General features: G+C 37.9%; 1 protein-coding gene and 1 pseudogene across 2 annotated transcripts; both read left to right on the plus strand.

The window, feature by feature from the left end:
* The first annotated feature begins 8,154 nt into the window (after positions 1 to 8,154).
* Positions 8,155 to 9,628, plus strand: LOC148779389 (pleiotropic drug resistance protein TUR2-like). The gene is made up of 5 exons (XM_088854441.1): positions 8,155 to 8,238; positions 8,334 to 8,493; positions 8,575 to 8,651; positions 8,740 to 8,793; positions 8,925 to 9,628. The coding sequence occupies exons 1-5, from the start codon at positions 8,155 to 8,157 to the stop codon at positions 9,435 to 9,437; spliced, it is 888 nt and encodes a 295-aa protein (XP_088710567.1). The 3' UTR covers positions 9,438 to 9,628.
* A 1,012-nt stretch (positions 9,629 to 10,640) lies between these two features.
* Positions 10,641 to 16,258, plus strand: LOC148779390 (ABC transporter G family member 39-like; annotated as a pseudogene). The gene is made up of 14 exons (XR_016046438.1): positions 10,641 to 10,921; positions 11,116 to 11,432; positions 11,587 to 11,747; positions 11,885 to 11,988; positions 12,124 to 12,235; positions 12,339 to 12,406; positions 12,598 to 12,675; positions 12,822 to 13,154; positions 13,642 to 13,881; positions 14,065 to 14,282; positions 14,405 to 14,632; positions 14,930 to 15,101; positions 15,199 to 15,453; positions 15,805 to 16,258. The product of XR_016046438.1 is annotated as an ABC transporter G family member 39-like (transcript).
* Positions 16,259 to 22,523: the final 6,265 nt, after the last annotated feature.

Consider the following 22,523-nt stretch of genomic DNA (forward strand, 5'->3'; position numbering starts at 1 on the left):
GTTCTCTAATGTCATTCTTACCTTCACAGATTTAGGGAGTGGGGTTTCGACGACTCGTGTAGCGGTCTCTCTGAATCTTGTTATAAATTCAAAGGGAGACTCGTTCGACTTTTATTTGGTGGATGTTAGCTCACCAAGGGTAATGGGTCTTGGCCCCGCCTGAATATTTCATCAGGAGTTGCTTGAGGGTTATCCTTCATGAATCTCTGATGCCACATCAAAGGCACCTCTGATAAGTCATGCGAAAACATGACCTTAAGTTGGTTGGGTAAGTCTCGCAACATATGGACCATTAATAAGTAGGTGTTGATGTGTGCCTCAGGATCCTCTTTCCCAAAAAATTTGTTTATGAATTGTGGCATCACAAACGTTACTGGTAGATCTTCTAGGTGTCCTAGAGTTTCTTGTACATAGGTTTTAGGAGCTGAGAAGTCTCATATTCTCATTTCTCTAAAGAGTCTTGGAGGCATTTCATGTAGGTGAATTGAGACGTCGTTATAACCGTGACCTTGCTCGGCTGCATGGTCTGTTGAACCTGGATTTGTGGTATGTGGCTTGTATAGACTGGCTTTCCCATGTAGCGAGTTGCCCCAAGGATTGAGCCTAAGGACTATGTTGAACTTAGTGTGCCAGTTGTCGGCCTACAGATTCACTCGAATTGAATTGGGTCAGAACAGACCCATTACTCGGAGTTTGCACTACTTGGCCGCAAGAAGGCCTGCAGGTTAGAATAACCACTTGATTAGGATGGACGACTCAAGCTGCTATGATGACTAGACCTCTGACCTTTGACAGTGAAGTTCGCTTGTCCTTGACCTTGACTGGATGATATAACCCTAGGGTTATGATATTCTCTTGCCCCAACACTGGACTGAAAGAGTGCAGGGAGGTCATAACTCGATTGAATTGGTAGGCTAGCACCTCTAAGGTTATCATGGTTTGAGCCAAGTAGTTGGCATGGTTTATAGCATGAGCTTCTGACCTAACCTGCTTGGATTGACTACATTAGATGGTGTACCCTCGGTTCAACAGGTCTTTAAAGAATACATGCACCTTATGATTGTCTTGATACCGAGTTAGGTCAAAATTTTGACTTTTACTGGTGCTGGGTTGCTTGGGTAGACTTTCTCTAGCTGTGTGTGAACCCACTTGCCCCCTAACTGGCTGATTACTAAGACTAGAATGCTGGGCTGCTAATTGAACATTAGGGTTAACCCAGCTGGGATTGACTGACTCATACATCTAGACCGAGGTCTTACTCTTGGTGTGCCAACTAGATTTGAGGCTAACCCCCATGTCATGGAGGATTGCCCCTGGCCTAACCCCTTGACTGTTCAGGGTGTTACGGCACTATTAACCTGTTGGCTAGTGGCTTCCAAATGATTGCCCTGAGGGCGCTTGAACGGCTAGATATGGTTCCATATGGGTTGAGACTCGATTCACTAACACGAGTGCTTTGGATTTGCGAGGGAGCACTATGACGATGCCTCTCGGACTGACTAGGTTCTCTAGATCTTGACTGGGTTGAAACCATAGGGTTGGACCTTGCTTTTCTTTGATCTTGGGTCATAACTCCTAAACTTGTGCTAGACTAGAAAGGTTTTACCTAGCTTGGGCATGGACTTAGATTAGGCTTGATGGACTTATGTTTGAATCCCAAATAGAGGTGAGCCCAATCTAAGTCTAGGAACAACTCTGAATCAAGACCTAAGAAAGACCTGACTTGATGGATCTTGCTATACTCGATTGGTTTCAATTTGAACCTTAAGTTAAGATGAACCTAGTCTAGTTCTAGAGGAATCTCTATGCTTAGACCTAGGCTAGGACCTAGACTGAGATCTGAACTAGATGGGTACGAGTCTTTGCTCGGACCGAGGAGGCACCTAGGCTTGAACCTAGGCGTGAACCCGGTTCGGACCTGGACTAGGCTAGCCACAAGCTTGAGTTTGAACTTAGAGGGTTGGTTAACAGACCGGTTGTTGACCCGAATTGGATGAAGGTTAGGTTAAGCACGAGCCTTGGCTTTGACCAAAAGGGAGCCTAGGTTTGGACCTAGGTGTAAACCTGGTTCGGACTTGGGCTAGGCAAGGCACAAGTTTGGAGTTAGACCCAGAAGGTTTTGAAAATCAAACTGGGTGTGGACCCGGAAGGGATCAAGGTTGTGTTACCAAAAGGGGGCTTTGGTTCGGACCTGGGCTAGGCTGGCTACAAGACTGGACTTAGATACAAAAAGTTTTAGCTCGGACTAAAAGAGGATCCGGACTAAGATCTAGGACTAATCAATCAAGATATGCAAACAATGCACTCGAAAAATTTGCCTTAAACTATAAGTAGGCTCGGTCTGAGTGGGTTCCTTACTATTGAAATGCGGTTAGGCTGAGTAGGTCCCCACATAGGTCCTGGCCTCCTGTTATGGAAATCAACCAAGTCCTACTATGTGTAGAGTTGCTTTGAGGCTAGGGATTATGGAGGGGGGCTCACAGTTAAAGTTACATAAATCTCAACCTCCTCGGCTCTCAATGCTATCTTTCCCTCACGACCGTTAGTGCAGGATTTTTAGAGTTTTCAAAAAATTTGTTGGTTTCTTGAGCTTCCCCAGTCCGTTGTGTGCAAGAGTGTGTAAAGAATCTTGAAAGTGAGAAGAAAAATAGCAAACAGAAAAACACACAATGCAAGAAAAAAAAAGGAGTGAGCACTTGGCACAAATTGTGCCAAGTGAGGTGTGCTTCGGGTCAGGTTTTTGACCGACCAAAAGCATAGTCAGATGTGCGGGTAAGCAACGCCCAGGAAGGTATACAATTAATAAAAGTGGAACCAGACACAACCCGTGCATAGTTGAGCGTGCCCCAAGTCAAGGGTGACTCGATCAGGGCACAATTAGATAGAGAGTGCAGGTGACCCTGAATTTTATTTATTTATTTTTTAATGAAAATAGAAAGTAGTGGCAACTATCGAATTACAAGAAAATAAATGAAAAATAGAATTATTATTTTTTTGACAAAAATTTTTCTTGTTTTGGAAAGAGGGAGAGGCCAAAGTTGAATTTTATTTTTTAAGAGAAGATTCTTTATTTATTTATTTTTCTGTGAAAATGAAATGACATACAAAAAAAAACTTTTATAGCAAAATTGATTTTTTTGTTTTTAAACCAAAGAAGCTTTAAAAGTTGTTTTTTCTATCTTGCAAAGCAAATTTTTCTTTTCCAAAAATGAAAATGCCTCAATTTTTTTTTTTTTTTTTTTTGAAAGCAAGATAGCATTTTGCCTAATTTTCAGATATGAGAAATGCCTTTTAAAAAAAAAAAAAAAAAATGAAAGCAAGATTGCCTTTAAAAGATTTGTTTTGTTTTTTAGACAAAGATGCCTAAAACATTTGCTGATTTTTTTTTTTTTTTTAGGAAAGTGATTTTTTATTTTAAAAACTAGTTAAAGATACCTTTTTTTTAGTGGATAAGAAAGATGGCCTCAAACACCCACTCTTTTTCTCTCCCTTCCCCATTTTCTCTCCCTATTTTATCTCAATCTCCCTTCCCTGTCCATCTCTAGCTAACTCTTTTATAAATTTCCTCTCAAGGGATTAGTTGCTATCTAAGTAAATCTCCTCTCAAGGAAAGAGTTTCTATCTATTCCCCAAAGTTCTCTTAACAACTCACACACCTCATCCCACTTAACTTAAAGTCACCTATTATTGATATGAAGAACTATGCCATGAATACCAAAGAAGACAAATTATTCCATGAATATCAAAAAAAGATTAAAGCAGAAGAGACCAAAGAATGTTTTTGAACGTGAATACCAACGGTTAACAATTAACCCAAAGCGTTAACTATGGAATATCTCCAAAAAGAAAGCTCTACCTCTTAATCAAAAACTTTGCTTCTTTTAGTAAGATAAAAGAAAATGAATAAACAACAAGGAAACCTTACGAGGAAATAAAAGAAGACAACAACAAACTAAAACAAACAAGGAAACTAAAGTCAGAATCCCAAAAGAAAATATTTATGCCCTTCTCTCTCTTTCTCTCGGTCTAAAACTCACAAAAGTTCAAGGAGATGAAAATAAAATAGAAAACATTGAAATCTGAAAATTTCTAGCCATAAACAAAGACACGCAGTCCCCTGAAACACAAGAAAATTATTTGGAACAGATCCAAGCCCTTAACAAGTTGGAGTAGGTGGAGAGAGAAGAAAATAGGAAGTTGAGTAGCCTCTTTTAATAGAGATAATCACGAACCCAAAACAACTTTTTAGAAGTAGAAAAGAAACACACACATAAACATAAACATGCTCTTATCACAAAATTCAATGAGTAATCCTCTTTCTTTTTTTCTTTTTTTTCTACTTACAAACAAATATAATAATAAATGAATAAATAATGAAAAGAAATACTAACGGAAAAAGGTAACAAAAACAAGGCATATGGACAATTAAGAAATATTAAATCTTATGGAGTGATAGCACCACTTATGCACAAGGCATATGGACAATTGACCATTCATATATAAATTTGTTACAATGTATCTACAATGATAACCGTTCATAGTACCATGTTAACTATTTTGTTTACAGTGCAAATCAGATAGTCTTCATAGGAAGATCCATCAGACCCGTACTACAAACTGATTTTAAAAAAGTGATAGAGAGTGGGGAAAATCAAATTCTGATTTGAGGCTAGATCTACTCAGAAATGAGTAGATCCGCTCTCAGATCAATGGCAGAGTCAGCATCAATCCAAAAAGCAGGAAAGAATAAAATAAACATAAAGTCCTAGATGTAACGAAATAACTAAAAAAATAAAAGAAAAAAAGAATGAGAAAAATACCTGGCTAGGTCAGTTGGCCCTGCAAACCCGAGGCTTTAAAACCTTGCCCATATCAAGACCGGCTGAGTTTATGCCGTGTGTCCTCTTTTGTCTCTCTTCAAGTTTTGACCAAGCTTTGGCTTGGTTGGATTTCTTGATCTAAGGGTGGCTTAGAGCTAGGGTTTTCCTAGGTCTTAGGTTTGCTAACCGGCTTTTTCTCTCTCTGGGCTCTCTATCTTTCTCTCTCTCCCTATCTTTCTTTTTCTCTAAGCTCTCTCTCTCTAAGATTTCTTTTTTCTAGTTTTTCTCTCTCTCTAGATTTTCTAGCCTCCCATATCCCACCTCTCTCTCCCATCTCTTCCCTTTCTCTCCCCCTTAGCACGCTAGTTTCTTTTTCTTATAGACCTAATAGGGATGTAAATTAGATAACTATTAAGAACTATGAGATTTTTAGGTATAGAATGGATAACTACTAAAACCATGGGTGTGGAATGGATAACTTCTAAAAACTATGGGATTTACTAGGTGTAGATGACTAACTACTAAAAACTATGAGATTTGTTAGGTGTGGATCATAGGATTGGGACCATGGATTATGGTGGTCTATAGTTTAGGGGCCTTTTAAAATAGTGTGGTCCTAGGTTTTTCTAATATTAGGAAAATCATGGAATTTTGTCAATTTTAAAAATAGGGTGTCTACAGATTTATATCAATGTATGGGAAAGGCAAACAGTTCTAATCCCATTTCTTATTTCTATAGCTATTGTTTCACATTAGTGGAGCAGATAATGATATCAAAATCAGACAAAAAATAGGTGTGTTAAACACTGCTACATATTCAGCAGCATATGACCAATTATCTCATGCATTTAGGATTTGACTCAAATAATGAGATCAAATGATGTTTGATCCACTTATGCAAACCAATGGCATTCTAAGTAAGCCAATGACATCATAATGATATCAAAATGATATCAAAATCAGATAACAAATAGTGTGTTAAACACTGCAGCATATTCAGCAACATATGACCAATTACCACATGCATTTAGCACCAAGATTTGACTCAAAATAAGATCAAATGATGCTTGCTCTACTTTTGCAAACCAATGACATTCTAAACAAGCCAATAACATCATAATGATATCAAAATCAGATAAAAACAATCTGTTAAATACTGCTGCATATTCAACAGCATATGACTAATTATCACACGCATTTAGCACCAATATTTGGCTCAAGAAATGAGATCAAATGATGTTTGAGCTACTTCTGCAAACCAATGACAGTCTAAGCTAGCCAATGACATCAAAATCAGATAACAAAATAGTGTGTTAAGCACTTCTGCATATTCAATGGCATATGACCAATTATCACACGCATTTAGCACCAAGATTTTACTCAAAATGAGATCAAATGATGCTCTATCTATTTCTGCAAACCAACAATATTCTAAGCAAGCCAATGACATCATAATGATATCAAAATCAGATAAAAACCAATTTGTTAAACATTGCTACATATTCAGCAACATATGACCAATTATCACACGCATTTAGCACTATGATTTGATTCAAAATGATATCAAATGATGCTTGATCTACTATTTCAAACCAATGACATTTTAAGCAAGCCAATAGCATCATAATGCTATCACAATTAGATAAAAAATAATGTGCTAAGCACTATTGCATATTCAGGAGCATGTGGCCAATTATCACACACATTCAACACCAAGATTTGACTCAAAATGAGATCAAATGGTGCTTGATCTACTTCTGCAAACCAATAAAATTCTAAACAAGTCAATAACATCATAATGATATCAAAATCAGATAAAAAATAGTGTGTTAAACACTGATGCATATTCATCAGCATATGTCCAATTATTACACACAATGAGCACCAAGATTTGACTCAAAATGAGATCAAATGATGCTTGATCTACTTCCACAAACCAATGACACTCTAAGCAAGCCAATAACATCATAATGATATCAAAATCAGATAAACAATAGTGTGTTGAACATTACTGTATATTCAGTAGCATATGGACAAATCACTCACATTCAGCAACTCAAAATAAGAACAAATAGAGCTTGATCTACTTCTGCAAACCAATGACATTCTAAGCAATCTTATAACAACATAATATATCAAAATCAGCTAAAGAATAGTGTGTTAAACGCTACTACATATTCAGCAGCATATGCCCAATTATCACACACATTGAGCATCAAGATTTGACTCGAAATGAGATCAAATGATGCTTGATCTACTTCAGCAAACCAATAACATTCTAAGCAGGCCAATGGCACAGTAATAATATCAAAATAAAAAAAAAAACAGTATGTGAAACATTGCTGCATATTCAACAGCATATGGCCAATTATCACTCACATTGAGCACAAGATTTCACTCAAAAAATGAATGAAGAGAGAGAGAGTCAGTTGCATAGTTCAGAATAAAGGTACAAACCAGCAGGATAATGAAATCTTCGTCAAGAAGCTCCGCGAGCACATAGACAGGTATATATATATATCTATATCTCACACATGTTTGCTCTTCCTATCTAATGGTGGTTGGCTTTGGCTTTGGCTTTGCAGAGTGAATATAACACCGGAGGTTGAGATCAGATATGAGCAACTCAGGGTGGACGCAGAGGCTTACTTGGGAGGGAGGGCTTTGCCCACTCTCCTCAATGCCACCCTTAACACCCTTGAGGTGCCTACTCTCTCTACTACATGATTGTATTGGGATCCTACAGCAACTACTATATTTGAAAAGAAATATACAGAGAAAATACATTCGAACTTAAAAATCATTGAATTCTTAAATTGTTCTCTTGAGAGACCTATAATGGCCTTAATAATTGAAAAGAAAAAGTATATAAAGCGACCATATATTTTTAATACAAAGAGGTCAGAATCACTCTCATATGTCAGATTTTAAATGCAGTGATTATAAGCGTGTTTTGGACTAGACTTCAAGTGAAAAAAAAAAAAAAAATGACATCCAAATTGACATCTAATAACTAGGAGTAAATATGAATTCCTCGAATGGTCTCACTTCGAACAATCGTGACCAAAAAAACCATTGGAATCACCTAAGAAAACATACAGCTTTCTGCAATACCTGTGCTTTCAATTTCATATTCACTTAAGAGCGACATGTTGTTGGCAGAGCTTTATGAGTTTCCTGAAGTTGCTCAAGAGCAAGAAGAAGCCCGTGACAATTCTCAAGGGAATTACCGGCGTGATAAAACTTGGAAGGTGGATAGACAAAACTACTTCTCTCTGTCTTTCTCCCTCTCTCTCTCTCTCTCTCAAACAATGTGTGTTGGTATGATGACAGGATGACCCTGCTACTAGGCCCTCCAGGGGCTGGAAAGACCACCCTCCTCTTGGCTCTCGCAGGAAAATTGGACAAAAGCCTCAAGGTGGGTTCACTCTTCCTACAATTTCATCTCCAAAATTTGGCACTTTTTAGAGAGAAAAAGAGAGAAACTTCAGTTCTTTGGGTGTGTTTTGACAGGTTTCGGGCAAGGTGACGTACAATGGGCACAGTATGAGGGAGTTTGTGCCGCAGAGGACGTCGGTGTACATCAGCCAAAACGATCTGCACATTGGGGAGATGACAGTCCGAGAGACCATGGATTTCTCTGCTCGATGCCAAGGCGTAGGAAACAGATATGGTTCGTCTCTCTCTAACAAACTCTATTTTTTGCTGCTGATTTTGTTGGAATGCTCTGCTTAAAAGCCACTGGTTTTTGTAGCCGTTCTTGCGGAGCTTTCAAGGAGAGAGAAGGATCAGTCCATAAAACCAGACCCTGATATTGATTTTTTCATGAAGGTAACATAGCAATGAAACAGACCTAACCCAAAAAGAAGTCATGGTATTAGCAGTCTCAATTCACCCACTGTTTCTTCTTCTTTTGTAGGCAATTGCATTGGAAGGACAAAAATCAAGCATCCTGACCGACTATATACTTAAGGTTTGGCACCCCAAATAAGACACTCTCCTCTCCCTTTCTCCCTCCAACTCAAATTTAGATTAGCATATTTGGGATATGTTAAAGAGAATGAGATGTTTTAGTGAGAAAATTACGTTAGGAAGTGTGTGCAGCTGCTTGGGCTGGAGGTGTGCTCGGAGACCATGGTCGGGGACGACATGAGGAGGGGGATATCAGGCGGTCAGAAGAAACGTGTCACGACAGGAGAGATGATGGTAGGGCCCTCGACTGCTCTGTTAATGGACGAGATATCAACAGGGCTCGACTCCTCCACCACTTTCCAAATCGTAAACTGCTTCCGACAATTTGTTCATGTCTTCTCTGGAAGCCTTGTTGCCTCTCTCTTGCAACCGGCACCGGAGACTTATGATCTCTTTGACGACATCATCCTTCTCTGTGAGGGACAGGTTGTGTACCATGGACCGAGAGAATCAATTCGCGACTTCTTCCACATGATGGGATTCCGATGTCCCGAAAGGAAAGGAGTGGCCGATTTCTTGCAGGAGGTAAAACCTCTCTCTCTTACTGCAAGAGTTTCAATTGCCTCTCATTCTCACTTAACCCGTCCTATTGTTAAGGCAACCTTCTGTATCCGTCTAAGAGTTTACAGTCTACATATAGAATGACTTTCAATCTAGAATCTTGCACCACAGGGACTGAGAAACCAATGATGTGTCTGAGAAGCCAACGAAACTAATTACAGACACTATAGTCTTTCTACGAGTCATGACTTTTATTTTGTTTGGGTAAATCAGGAAGAAAGCCCGCTATCCATTTTTCATTAATAAAAGATAGAAAAAATTATATCGTACTATCTTATAACCCTACAATAAGATAATTGTATCATGAAATAAAGGAAGGTTAAAAACATTTGGAGGCCTAGAGTGCCAAGTGGTGGCCTCCGCAAAAGCTGTAGCCTTTTTGACAAGAACATCGACCACCAAATTAGCCTTACGGTAAACATGGCAAATGAACCGTGAATGATTCTCATAGCTTTCAACTCAACTAATTTTGCTTTTAAACATAAAACTTTATCCAGTGGTTAATCTACTTTTACTAAAGAGATGAGTATCCATGATTCAACACTTTGTGAACCTAAAGAGTTCCAATATTTTGGAACTCGGCATGGGCCCCGGAATTGGCTATTGCTACAGCCGAAGCTGAATTACTCAAATGAGTCCAAGTGACCACGTGTAAGTAGTGCACACAGATAAAAGAGCCCTTAAAAAACCCAAAAAAAAGAAAAAAAAAGGGAAAAATTCAAACTAAACTAAAAACAATATAAAAATTCAAAATAATCTAATATATATATATAAAACAGGGACATAGAAATATTCATTTAAAATTTAAGATATTCAGAATAATTCAAATATATATATATATATATATAAAACCTTTCTTTTTGGGTAGTTCAGTGGGGAAGGGATCCCCTACTTGTGGCATGAACAGAACTAAAGACATTATGTTGTTGTGCCTAGCCACCTTGACCCCCTGGACTTCAGCCAAATTCCTAGAAAATATGAAAATCGAGCAAGAAAAACTCACAGATCATTGTCATACATCCAAATCACACAAACAGGATTTATACATGGATTCACTATCGAATAAAATTATCATATTTTTTATTTTCTCAATTACCCTGAGCTTTAACCGTGTACTCAGCTGAATTTTTGAACACTGAACAATACCTTAATAACAAAAAACTGGACTGTAGGACACCTAGAAAATTTTGAATCAGTGTAATTCCTAATATCTTCTGCCACTCTCATTTCTTGCAAGAGGTCCTCTCTCTCTCTCTCTCTCTCTCTCTCTCTCTCTCACTTGACAGGTGACATCAAGGAAGGATCAAGAACAATACTGGTTCGACAAGAATCAACGCTACAGATATATCCCAGTACAAGAATTTGCAGATGCATTCCAGTCCTTCCATGTCGGCAGGGAGATGCAATCTGGTCTCTCGGTGCCCTATGACAAGTCCAAGTGCCACCCTGCCGCCCTAGTTAGAAACAAGTATGGCCTAACCAAGATGGAGCTCTTCAAGGCTTGCTTTGATAGAGAAGTGCTCCTTATGAAGAGAAGTGCCTTCATCTTCATCTTCAAAGCTATTCAGGTCCAACCATTCACTCTTATGTTCTTCCTCTGGTTTCATTTTAGATAGATATATAGGAGGACAGATAGAGAAACAGAGAGAGGATACTAATGGTTTCTCTCTCTTTCCCTTGATATTGAATGAAAGAGCTGGTGAATCATACGGTTTATCTATGAAAATCATTCATTTGATGGACCTTGTATTGCTCTTCACAGATAGCCATTGTCGCTACCATGACTACGACAGTCTTCCTCCGCACAGAGATGGGAAACAAGACCTTATGGGATGGGTCCAAGTACATGGGAGTTTTGTTCTGTGGGCTCGTGAACGCGATGTTTAATGGTCTAGCAGAATTGCAAATGACGATAGTGAAGCTGTCTGTATTTTACAAGCAAAGAGATGCAAAGTTCTTCCCTGCTTGGGCCTATACTCTCCCCACATTTCTCATGAGGATACCCATCTCTTTACTGGAGTCCTTCGTATGGGTAGCTATAACCTATTACTCAGTTGGATTAGCACCGAACCCGAGCAGGTTAATTCATCCTCCTCTGCCCTACCAAAGCTCATGAATTTTATTTTTTTAATTTAAATTAATCTTGTGAATTTTGTTTGCTCTTTTTGTCTTTCTTTTGTTAATTGTAATGTTAGAATTGACAATGAATTGCCTATGGTTTTCCTGTTTTCAGATTCTTTAGGCAATTCTTTTTGCTATTCAACCTGCATCAGATGTCTTTGTCTCTCTTCCGCTTTATCGGGGCACTAGGTCGAAACCAAATCATTTCTAACACATTTGGAGCATTTGCGCTATTGGTGATATTTGTCTTGGGAGGCTTCATTGTCTCAAGAGGTAATGTATCATGGATGTAGTAACATTTGATTATGTACAATGTTCATATTGTAACTGTCTCTGCGCTATTTTGCTTTAGTTTATATTACAAAAGTATGCACACCATTATAAATAAATTATTATCCAAATTTTGGCAGAGGACATCTACAACTGGTGGAAATGGGGATACTGGTCTTCTCCTCTCATGTATGCTCAGAATGCTGTGGCTGTAAATGAGTTCCTATCAAATAGATGGATACAGGTTAACATGAAATACGCAAAAAATCCCTTTAAAACTTTTTTGGTTCATGTAGATTAGGATAAAAGAGTGCATGGAGGAAGTAGCTAACTATCTTGTACATGTGCAATAGAATGGTGTCCACATAGGCCAGCTAAGATTCGAGGGATTTTCACTGAAGCAAATTGGTATTGGATTGGGATTGGGGCTCTCATGGGTTGCAACGTCCTCTTCAACATCCTTTACCCCTTAGCCTTAAAGTATCTTGACCGTGAGTACAACATTTCAATTTCACCTTTTGTTGTTTCTACTGTTAATTGATCGAAATGAAAAGAAGTTAATGGGAAAAAAACGTAAATTGTTTCATTATGCAGCTCTTGGGAAGCCTCAGGCATCTATCACAGAGGATACATCAGAGGGGAAGCATGAAGACCAAATTAAGGTCAATGGACATCTGAATGGAAAAGTATTTGGTAAGTAGAGAAGTCATAGAGGGAGATAGGCTCGTTTTCTCAACATTGAAAGTGTAGTTTGGATCCTATTACTTACCCAGAAAAATTTAAAAGGTCTCACTCTTTGTCATGTGTTTCTCTCCTTGTAGGAGACTCTACAACAACAACTGGAATGAAACAGAAGAAAGGAATGGTGCTACCATTCAAACCGCTTGCGTTGGCCTTCAAGGAGATCAAGTACTTTGTCGACATGCCAGCCGTATGTCAAGATCTTCTTGACCCAATTTACTAGTAGTAATGGTAGAAGTAGTAGCAGTTAATAGTGGATACTAAAATGATCCTGATGATAATTATGTCGATAGCCCCCAAAAAAAAGATAGTGAACTGAAAGGCCTAGGTGTGCAGGAAATGAAGGCTCATGGGGAAGAACAAGACCAATTGCAATTGTTGCAAGGGGTGAGCGGAAGCTTCCGGCCAGGCGTGCTGACATGCCTGATGGGTGTGAGCGGAGCAGGGAAAACAACACTCATGGATGTCCTTGCCGGGCGTAAGACTGGTGGCTACATTGAAGGATCCATTTCCATCTCTGGCTACTCAAAGAAGCAAGAGACCTTTGCCCGTATTTCTGGTTACTGTGAGCAGAATGATATTCACTCCCCTAATCTCACTGTCCATGAGTCGCTCCTCTTCTCTGCCTGGTTGCGACTCCCAGCTGATGTCCAATCGCACACTCGAAAGGTTACACTCCTCAAATTCCAAATTTGATTGTCTTGTTTTTGGAAGTTCGGCAATGGGATTTGAACCTTGGACAATGTGTTGCAGCCCCTATTATCCTAACCACCAAGCAAAGCACACCAATGTAGAACAAATTCGATTATTGCACCCTTAGGAATAAGTATTAAGAGTTTTGTCTCTCCATTTAAAGCATCTAGGATTGTTCAATGGTCCAACACAAGAAAGACTATAGTGCTCGAAATTTTTCCTCAATCAACTCCATATCTTCCAAACTATATTGGACAGAAAATATCTAACTGGGATCTCTGCTAAATTAGCTATTGGCCTTTCCCTCGACTTAATTTTGGGCAGTGAAATTAATCCTGGTACAAAATCTCTAAATATTTCTACAATAAAGGGTCAAATTCTAGTTTCTTTTACGGAGTTGTATTTTCTTATAAAAAATGGAGCTTTGTCTAAGTAACTAGAAATTTATCATTGTGATACCCAGGCCTTTGTCGAGGAGGTAATGGAGCTGGTGGAGCTGAACTACCTGAGGGAGGCTCTAGTGGGCGTGCCAGGGGTCAATGGCCTCTCCACAGAGCAAAGGAAGAGACTGACAATTGGAGTCGAGCTCATTGCCAACCCCTCCATCATCTTCATGGACGAGCCTACCTCGGGGCTCGATGCTAGAGCAGCCGCCATTGTCATGAGGACTGTAAGAAATACAGTGGACACAGGCCGCACCGTGGTCGTCTGCACCATACACCAACCTAGCATTGACATATTTGAGTCCTTTGATGAGGTATGTACTCTCTCACGCGTGCGCGCGCACACGCACGCAAACAAATACTTAGTTTTAGGAATTCTGCCTTTAATATGTTCTATCCATCCGTTCCTATGTAATCCTACAAACAAATTTTCATGTTCTCAGCTCTTCTTGATGAAACGAGGAGGACAAGTTATCTACGCAGGCCCATTGGGGACGAACTCACAACAACTCACCGACTACTTCCAATCAATCGAAGGTGTCCCCGAGATAACCTCAGGATATAATCCTGCAACTTGGATGCTAGAGGTCACCTCCATAGCCTCTGAGAATTGACTTCAGGAGGATTTCGCTAACATTTATGCCAATTCTCCTCTATATGAGTGAGTAGTTGCCTTAGTTCTTCTCTGTCTCTATGATGAAGTCACTCGCGATCCTCCCTTTTGATCTCCTTGGGAAATTTTAGTGTTTCGTCTTAAGATTACTACTTCCCCCATAATTGTAGGAGGAATATGGCATTGATTGAGGAGTTGAGCAAGCCAACACGAGGGTCTCAAGACCTACACTTCGAGACCCAATTCTCACAGCCATTCATGGTGCAAGCTGTGGCCTGCCTCTGGAAGCAACACTGGTCCTACTGGAGAAACCCTCAATACAATGCAGTACGCTTCTTCTTCACCCTGGTAGCCGCCCTCCTGTTTGGCAGCATATTCTGGGACATGGGAAGCAAGATGTAAGCATTCTCTTCTTTCTCCATTTCTGGTCCAACAGAAAAATTTATGATTGAATTGTCTCGCAAGTTTCAAATTTTTTTTTAACAATTTTCTTTATGCTTCCATTTTTCTCAAATTTTCCAAAGCTTTTTCTTAAAATTTAACTATAAAAACTAGCACTTGAGAATGTCTTCTTAAACTACCTAACCAAGAATGTGCAAGATAGATATTTATATTGCCTTCCATGCTAGTACTTCATGCATTCCAACTCACTGTTGTTCTAACCTCACTGTGCTGCACGAATGGTCAAAACATAGAGAGCAGCAACAAGACTTCCTCAATGCGATGGGTTCCATGTTCTCTGCGGTTCTCTTCCTCGGGGTGAATAATGCATCTTCAGTTCAGCCAGTGGTCGACATAGAGAGAAGTGTATTCTATAGGGAGAGAGCAGCTGGGATGTTCTCAGCCCTTCCATATGCCTTGGCTCAGGTATGAAACAAATTCAACAACTCACAACTTTGATAAAAAGAAAATACAGGTATATCTTTTGATGGCAATGGCAATGAAAGTGAAATTGTGTTTGTAGGTTTTGGTGGAACTGCCTTATGTGTTTGTACAAACAGCTGTATATGGGGTGGTGGTGTACTGTATGATCGGATTCGAGTTCACTTTGGCAAAGTTCTTGTGGTTTTTCTTCTTCATGTTCTTTACCTTCCTCTACTACACATATTGCCGGATGACGACTGTGGCCTTAACTCCCAATGCTACTTTTGCCTCCATTCTTTCTTCTGCATTCTATGGTGTATGGATGCTCTTCACTGGCTTCTTGCTCCCACGCACTGTAAGTGAATTACACATCTTTCGTTTTCCTGGTTATTTAATTTAAAATATAATTGCTTCATATTTTCTTGAAACTAGGATTCCAATCCAGCCAACATAACTATGTTTTTTCCTTCAAAATATCATGTTGTATAGGTTAGCTCCAATAGAGGACCACATAAGCCTTCCTTGTATGGCTCTTTATTACTTTCATTAAACTTATGTCGAATGAAGTCTAAATTCTAAGTTCTTTCCAATTAACTTATAAAAAACAAAGGTCAAATGCTATGACATTAGCAAAATAGAGATAACAACTTCCATAACAATGTATAGATCATTTGTGAGAACTTCATGGCCATTCCCATGTTTGCAGAGCATCCCCGGCTGGTGGAGGTGGTACTACTGGGGGTGTCCCGTCGCCTGGACACTTTACGGTTTGATGGTGTCTCAGTTTGGAAATGTGACAAAGCAGTTGCTCACGGCCGAGGGCAACCCCGTACCGCTATGCGACTTCCTCAATGCTTCATATGGATTTGATTATGACATGCTGCCTTGGGTTGCCTGTGTTGTTGTTGGCTATGCCATCCTCTTCGCCCTTGTCTTTGCCTTATCCATTCGCACCCTTAATTTCCAAGCTAGATGAATGTTTCATGATCCTCTCATTCACTTTATTGTTTCCTTTCTTCTCCCTTTCATTCTGGAAATGAGTGTATTCACAATTTTCTCGCATGTATTTATCCATTTTTCTCCCTTGATATAAAGTCAGGTGTATTTTGGCTTGTAATGTCCCATCTCAATTCAATGAAATATGATTGAATTTTTGTGTACTTGATCAAGATCTCGTTTCCTTTGTGCTTGGTTTCATTATATTATAATGATACGGTGACATAATATCACTCCCCTTCTTTAAATGTCTCAACCTGCATTCTTAAGAACATAAAATTCCTATTTGGTGTTGACAAAGAAAATTACCACCAGACAATAACAATAAACAATATCATAGAAAAGAAATGACGAAATATTTTGTGTTGGAGATCATAGTCGACTCCCACGGTAGAGTGGAGTACACCCGTCGTCGCAAGACACCTGCTCAGGAGGATTCCTTTTCTATAAAATTTTGCAAAACATCATCAATTCACCCAGTGTTCTAAAACCATGGCAAACTCGGGCGAGTCTTTGGGTCCAATAACAAAGAAACAAAAAAAAGGAATAATGATAAAAATTTAGAAATGACATAAATCAAGCAATTCTGAAGGTGTAACATAGACCTAGATCATCCACCCACCAATCTCAATCTGTATCGACCTTTAACTGGGCTTAGGTAGCATCGACCTCGGCCCCATTCTCCAAATCCCTGTTGAACTACCAAAAAAAACAAAAATTTCACCCACAATTTTTTTCTATTTTATTTGGAGAATTTATTAAAATAATTTTAATAGACAAATAACATAACATATTATCTATTTCTTCTAATTTAATCCCAAAAACCCATCAAAGACATGATCATGGAATGGATTAAAATAGCTAAAGAAAAAAAAAAGTAAAATACTAAAAGGAGAAATGACCTTGTGAGACCCTTCCACACCCATGTGTGCAGGGCCTTATATATAATGATACCTTTTACCAATAAAATACTAAAAATATTGTATATAATGAGAACATTTACCTTTAGTACAAGGAGATCACAATTATTTATAGGGTGCAGTTGGCATACGGATGCATCCGTAGCTGTAAAGGTTAAGGTGCGCCTTCAAATTTTATCATGGTATATAATTTGATGTAAAATGTTTTTAAGATTTTCTCAAATCTATTTTTTTATCTAATTATAAAAATTTAAATTTAAAAAATAGTTAAAATCAAATAGATGAAAATATTGAAAATGGACGGTGTAGATAATATGTTGTAAAATGCACTATTTTTTAGACTTAAACTGGGCTTCAAAAATGAAGGAGTTGAGGCAGCTATCAGTGCTTCCAGAGCAGCCAACTCATCTCTTTTTTATGCCAAAATTTCTTCAGATGTAGGAAAGCAGCAAAGGTAGAGCGCGCGACGCGCTATTATTAACATCCCTAGGAAATGTCTTTCTATATATGATTAACATCCCTAGGATCAATACACAACTTTTTCTTGAATCAACAAAAAAGATTATAGAGAACCAATGATGAAAAAAATCAAAGTGGAATTGATGAAAGGAATAAAAAAAAGATCCACTTTCTCTTTATTTCGACTAGGAAGCTGCTTTCCACTATCTCTAATAAGAAGAATCATAATTCAAAGATTCATTGTTCGTTGTCTCAAGCATATGTATTTTACAAATTCTCGCAAAAACCTGGTATTAAGAAGTCTCGCTTGGGATCTTTATTTAAATACCGCATAGCGTATTCTATTAAAGATAGAATAAAGGACTATTTGGAAATCTAAGGAATATTTCATTCCGAATCAAAACATAAGAAACCGGGGAATTTCGGAGTGAACGAATGGAAAAACTGGTTAATAGGTAATTATCAATACAATTTTTCTTATACTAGATGGTCTAGATTAGACCCGCAAAAATGGCTTTCTAAAGTAAATGAACAGTGTATGATAAAAAAGAAGGATTCGAAAAAAACCGATTCATATTCATATGAGAAAGACCCATTAATTAATCACGAGAGACATATTTTGTATTCAGCGGATTTATTGCAGAATCATAAAAAAAAACTTAGCAAACGTTACAGATATGATCTGTATATAGATATATCAATTTTGGAAATAACTCGAGTATTTATAGATCCCTCTTACAAGTTAACGTAGAGCAAAGGATTAGAATTATATATAGTCATAGTCATAGTCACATCATACATAAATATGAACAATTGAATTGACCAGCTATTAGCGATTATCTAGAAGAAAGGTTTATCGTTGATATGGTCAGATAGAAAAGATTTTGATCTGAGAATCATCAAATTTTGGTCTAGAAAGAATACCAATACTGATGTGGATCTCAGGATCAATACTAACAAAAAGAATAATACTGGAACGAATTATTATCAAATGATTGATAAGAAAGATCTTATTTATCTCACGAGTTATCAAGAAATTTACCCCATAAATAAAGCCCTAGCCCTAGAAATAAAGAAAAGAACTTTTTTGATTGGATGGGAATGAATGAAGAACTACTATATCGTCGCATATCGAATCTGGCGCTTTGGTTTTTCCCAGAACTTGTACTACTTAATGACGCATATAAGACTAAACCTTGGACCATACCCATAAGATTGCTTCTTTTTAATGGAAAGAAAAAGATTACTTCAACTCAAAAAATGAATGAAAATAAAATGGTATATTATCCAAGAAAAAAAAATAGATGGAATTAGGGACTCGAGACCGGGAAGAGAACAAATGGTGGGATCAAGAAGATCTTAGACCAGATACTAAATACCAATAAGATTTTGGATCAGATGTAAAAAACCAAAAAGATGTTGAATTAGATGTTTGGTACAGAGAAGGAAAGAGTAGGGAACAAGAGGATTACACTGACATTAATAAAAGTACGAAAAAGAAGCAATCCAAGAGCAACAAGGAAGCAGAACTTGATTTACTCCTGAAAAGATATTGACTTTTTCAATATTGATTATTTGGCTTTGAAGAAAAAAATGATCAATAACATCCAATTAGATTGTCTCCTGCTTAGACTCATGGATCCAAAAAAAGTTGTTATATCCTCTATTCTTTGAGGAGAAATGTGGTTGGATATAATGCTAATTCATAAGGATCTACCTCTTACAAAATTGAAAACAAGGGGGAGTATTTACTATGGAACCGCTTCGTCTATCTATAAAATGGAATGGACAATTTCTTATGTATCAAACCCTAAGTATTTCATTGGTCCATAAGATTAAGCAGCAAACCGATCGAAGATACCAAGAAACAAAATAGATTGATGAGAATTTTTTCGATTATTCATTTATCAGAGCCAAAACACGGAAGGGTGTTTGTGAATGGAGACAATAAGAATTATGATTTGTTTTTTCCTTCAAATATTGAAGCTCTGAGACGGCGTAGAGAATTGAGAATTCTAAGTCGCGGAAAAGGAAACAGAAATCTAAGATTTTCCAATAGGAAGAAGATACAGAACTGTAAGCAATTTTTGGATAGGGGCAAGCATCTTGAGACAGATACAAATAAAGCCATTCAATTCAAATTGTTTCTTTGGGCCAACCATCGATTAGAAGATTTAGCTTGCATGAATCGCTATTGGTTTGATACCAATAATGGTACTCGTTTCAGTATGTCAAGGATACGTATGTATCCACGATTCGGAATTAGTTTCTCTTAAATTTCCTTATCTATCCTCTATCACGTCACGTACTATATCCGGTGTATATGAAGAAAGACAGATAGATACACACGCCATCTTAAACTACGATACATGATACGGATTTAGTGACGCATCAATTGGATCTAGGAATGAATCGACAAGATATTCAGAGGTACAAATTATTATCTTTCGTGAATGGAGAAATATTTCCTTTCTTTTGTGTCCGAATCAATCGATTTTAGTTATTAATTTGCTAGAAAAAAAGATTTGAAACATCTTATTGCGTGCATTAGATCGAGATGATTGGCATTATTCTTCCTGATTTCAAAGTCATATATCCATCCATCTCTGTGGAAAAGTAAGAAGGAAAAAAAGAAGGAAGAATTTTATGGCGAAAATATCATCTATTTCGAAAGAAGAAAAAAAGGGGTCTGTTGAATTTCAAGTATTCTGTTTCACCGATAAGATACGAAAACTTACTTCACATTTGGAGCTGCACAAAAAAGACTTTTTATCCCAAAGAGGTATGCGTCAAATTATGGGGAAACGTCAACGGATGCTGGCTTATTTGTCAAAGAAAAATCAAGTACGTTATAAGCAGTCAGTTGAATATTCGGGAGCCACAGACTCGTTAATTTGAAATTGGGTATTTAAGATCGGTTCATTAGATCTTGGATTTTGATGAACTTCGTTTCATTTTCAGCAATTAATGTGGGGAAAGAAAATAGATGATTGTACCAGCTAGAAGAAACGACCTCATGATAGTCAATATGGGTCCTCACCATCCATCGCATGGTGTTCTTCGACTCATAGTTACTCTAGACGGTGAAGACGTTATTGACTGTGAACCCATATTAGGTTATTTACACAGAGGGATGGAAAAAATTGCAGAAAATCGAACAATCGTACAATATCTTCCTTATGTAACACGTTGGGATTATTTAGCTACTATGTTCACAGAGGCAATAACAGTGAATACACCGGAAGAGTTGGGAAATATTCAAGTACCTAGAAGAGACAGCTATATCAGAGTAATTATGTTGGAGCTCAGTCGTATAGCTTCTCATTTGTTATGGCTTGGACCTTTTATGGCTTATATCGGTGACCTTTATTCTATATTTTCAGAGAGAGATAATTGCTATATGATCTATTTGAAACTGCCACAGGAATGCGAATGATGCATAATTGTTTCCGTATCGGAGGAGTAGCTGCTGATTTACCTCATGGCTGGATAGAGAAATGTTTGGATTTCTGTGTTACCATAAGCTGCTGAATATCTTGAACTTATTACACGTAATCCCATCTTTTTGGAACGAGTTGAAGGAGTGGGCTTTATTGCTGAAGAGGAAGCAAGAAATTGGGGTTTATCAGGACCAATGTTACGAGCTTCCGGAATACCATGGGATCTTCGTAAAGTCGATCATTATGAGTGTTACGATGAATTTGATTGGGAAGTCCAATGGCAAAAAGAAGGAGACTCATTAGCTCGTTATTTAGTACGAATCAGTGAAATGATAGAATCCGTCAAAATTCTTCAACAGGCTCTAGAAGAAATTCCGGGGGGGCCTTATGAAAATTTAGAAGCCCGACGCTTTGATAGAGTAAGAAATATAGAATGGAATGATTTTGAATATCGATTTCTTAGTAAAAAACCTTATCCCACTTTTGAATTGTCGAAACAAGAACTCTATGTGAGAGTAGAAGCTCCAAAAGGGGAATTAGGGATTTTTCTAATAGGATATAATAGTGTTTTTCCCTGGAGATGGAAAATTCGTCCACCTGGTTTTATCAATTTGCAAATTCTTCCTCAGCAGCTAGTTAAAAGAATGAAATTGGCTGATATCATGACGATACTAGGTAGTATATCTATCATTATGGAGAAGTTGATCGTTTAAATGATAAGTTATACGACAGAAGTACAAGCTATCAATTCTTTTTCCAGATTGGAATCGTCAAAAGAGGTCTATGGTCTGATATGGCTATTTCTCCCTATTTTTACTCCCGTATCAGGGATCACAATAGGGGTATTGGTTATTGTGTGGCTAGAAAGAGAAATATCTGCAGGGATACAACAACGCATTGGACCTGAATACGCTGGTCCTTTGGGGATTCTTCAAGCTATAGCAGATGGGACCAAATTACTTTTCAAAGAGCCCATCTAGAGGAGATATTCGTTTATTCAGTATCGGGCCTTCTGTAGTGGTCATATCAATTTGACTCAGTCATTTGGTAATTCCTTTTGGTTATCGCCTTGTTCTCGCTGATCTAAGTATAGGTGTTTCTCTATGGATCGCAAATTCCAGTATTGCTCCTATTGGACTTCTTATGTCAGGATATGCATAAAATAAGAAATATTCTTTTTCAGGTGGTCTACGAGCTGCTGCTCAATCTATGAGTTATGAAATACCGTGAACTCCGTGTGTGTTATCAATATCTCTACGTGCGATTCGTTAGAACATTAACTTTTACGTCTTTTAGTTTGAAGTCCAGGCACAACGAGGTACTCTTTCTACCACTGCATTAGTAGAGATGGTTTCAAAACGAAGAGTTGGTAATTTCTCCGATATAGAACACTCATATCGATAAAAGAATTGTGAACCATTCACTGTAAAAAAAATGGGCACTCCTACTTTTTTGAAAAAATGCTTAATTTACGACCTATGTAGAATAAAAATTCTTGGGATTTAAAGAGAATCAAATAAAAGAAATGACTTTCCTGACAGTTACCTGGTCGAAAGAGACCTCCGGGGATCCTGGTCTTGTATCAGTTTTTATATCTTAGAAGACGAAGA

This window comes from Amborella trichopoda, chromosome 12 (assembly GCF_054954075.1).
Source record: "Amborella trichopoda isolate Santa Cruz 75 chromosome 12, AtrichopodaSantaCruz75HAP2 v2.0, whole genome shotgun sequence".
Lineage (NCBI taxonomy): Eukaryota > Viridiplantae > Streptophyta > Magnoliopsida > Amborellales > Amborellaceae > Amborella > Amborella trichopoda.

Bases quoted from the DNA above. Each gene is read 5' to 3' on its own strand.
- LOC148779389 (XM_088854441.1), top strand. From the start codon at position 8,155: ATGACCCTGCTACTAGGCCCTCCAGGGGCTGGAAAGACCACCCTCCTC. The intron at 8,239-8,333 runs GTGGGTTCACTC...GTGTTTTGACAG, and splicing joins AATTGGACAAAAGCCTCAAG to GTTTCGGGCAAGGTGACGTA. The intron at 8,794-8,924 runs GTTTGGCACCCC...AAGTGTGTGCAG, and splicing joins TGACCGACTATATACTTAAG to CTGCTTGGGCTGGAGGTGTG.